The 1,624-nt window shown below is 69.7% G+C and overlaps 1 protein-coding gene across 1 annotated transcript in view; it reads right to left on the bottom strand.

The window, feature by feature from the left end:
• Positions 1-2: 2 nt before the first annotated feature.
• CASKIN1 (CASK interacting protein 1) overlaps positions 3-1,624 on the bottom strand; it is a gene marked incomplete at its 3' end in the record, with an annotated part of 9,916 nt that continues 8,294 nt past the window's right edge. Inside the window, exon 17 of the mRNA XM_011962466.1 lies at positions 3-1,567. Within this exon, the coding sequence (XP_011817856.1) occupies positions 3-1,567 (1,565 nt within the window). The remainder of the gene's footprint in view (positions 1,568-1,624) is intronic.

The following is a 1,624-nucleotide window of genomic DNA, read 5'->3' as shown; positions in this document are numbered from 1 at the left end:
CCCTCAACACCTGCCTCGCCCTTGGAGGGACCCCGAGGCCGCTGCCGGCCAGTGCCATCCTCCACAAAGAGCCCTGGGTCTGCCGACTCCCCAGGCCCCCGACGGGCAGTGGCCAGAAGTCCAGTGACTGGCCCGCTGAGCGTGCGGCGCCGGTTCACCACCTCCCCACCAGGCCCGATGGCCTCTTTGTGTTTCACTGAGGCCAGCACGGTGGCCACGCGGCCCGGCTCTGGGCTGGCAGGGCGGGGAGTGGGGTGGCCCTCGGGAGGCCTGCGGGCAGCCCGGCCCCCACCCCCAATGGAGGACAGCTCCAGCATGGCCGCAATGCTCTTCACACTGCCAGCACTGCCCGTGTCCACGCTGCCGGCCAGGTCACTGGCCCGCCGGCACTGTGCCCGGACCCCCAGCAGGCCATCTTCAGGCTCGGCGTCCGGCACCGGCTCATCCACCAGGTTGGCACTGGCCAGGGCTGAGCTGGAGCGCTTGGGCGGGGGCGGCGGGGGCCCCTTCTTTCGGGGCCGCACAGCAAAGGACTGGCTGCGGTTGACGTTCTTGTCGGCACCTGCGGGCGCCCTCACTGAGTGGCTGCGACCCACGCGCCGCTGGACCGTGGCATAGGGACCTGCAGCAGTAGGCACCAGCAGCTCGTCCCGCTCCGGCTCGCTGTCGGACGCTGCGTAGCGATTCAGGCTGTGGGCTCGCTTCTTGGGCCGCCCTGGCTCTGCGTCAGCCTCGGGGGGCAGGCACAGTGTGGGCACAGCGGTCGGCACAGGTGGGGGCGCAGGCCCCGGGGCAGCTGGCCCCACCTCGCCCTCCACAGGCTGGGGCAGCACATAGGCAAAGCCGCGGTGCGTGGGTGACTGAGGCAGGGAGCGGGGTGACATGGGGCGCTCTGTTGGCGGCAGCAGCTGCGGGGTAGGCTTCACCTTGGCCGTAGCTGGGGCTGGACCATGAGGTCCCCCAAGGGCCTGGGGAGAGCCTGGTCGGGTTTTGGTGGGAGTCTGGGGGGGCGTGAAGTGGCTGGTGCCTGGTGGGAGGACCTGCCGTGGCTTGCCAGGCACAGGGGGCACGCTGGCCCTCTTGACGCTGTGACCGTGGCGGCCTGGCCGGGCCTCCTTGGGCGGGGTGCCGGGAGCCGGGCCTTCATCCAGCAGGTACTCCTGGCTTCGAGACAAGGGGCTGCTGGGCCCAGGGGGCCCATCGCCCAGCAGCTCCTGTGAGCTGCTCATGTGCCGTGCCCGACCACTCAGGGTGGACTCCTGCCGTGTGGTGGCCCTCGGGGTGGGTGGCAGATGGCTGGAGGACTTCTCAGCGGTGGTCCCCACCTCAGCTGGGCCAGTCATGGCAGCCTGCAGCTCATCACTGAGCTCACTGTCCTGGAAGGTGGTCATTTTAGGGGACTGGCAGTCGGCCGGTGTGGGCTCAGGCGGGGGCGGAGACTCAATGGCCATCACTTCAAGTGACTGGGGCGCCTTCCGGCGCAGGGGGCCCCCCTCATACTTGGCATATTCAGCCTTCTGCAGCTCTGCCAGCTTCCTCACAGCCAGCATCAGCTTCTTCTGGTGTCCTGAGTGGGGCGCAGGGGGCAGGTCAGGTGGACCAGGAAGCAGAGGGAAGGGGCTGG

This window comes from Colobus angolensis, unplaced genomic scaffold, assembly GCF_000951035.1.
Source record: "Colobus angolensis palliatus isolate OR3802 unplaced genomic scaffold, Cang.pa_1.0 Scaffold59, whole genome shotgun sequence".
Classification (NCBI taxonomy): domain Eukaryota; kingdom Metazoa; phylum Chordata; class Mammalia; order Primates; family Cercopithecidae; genus Colobus; species Colobus angolensis.
This window is presented reverse-complemented; position numbering and strand designations above follow the sequence as displayed.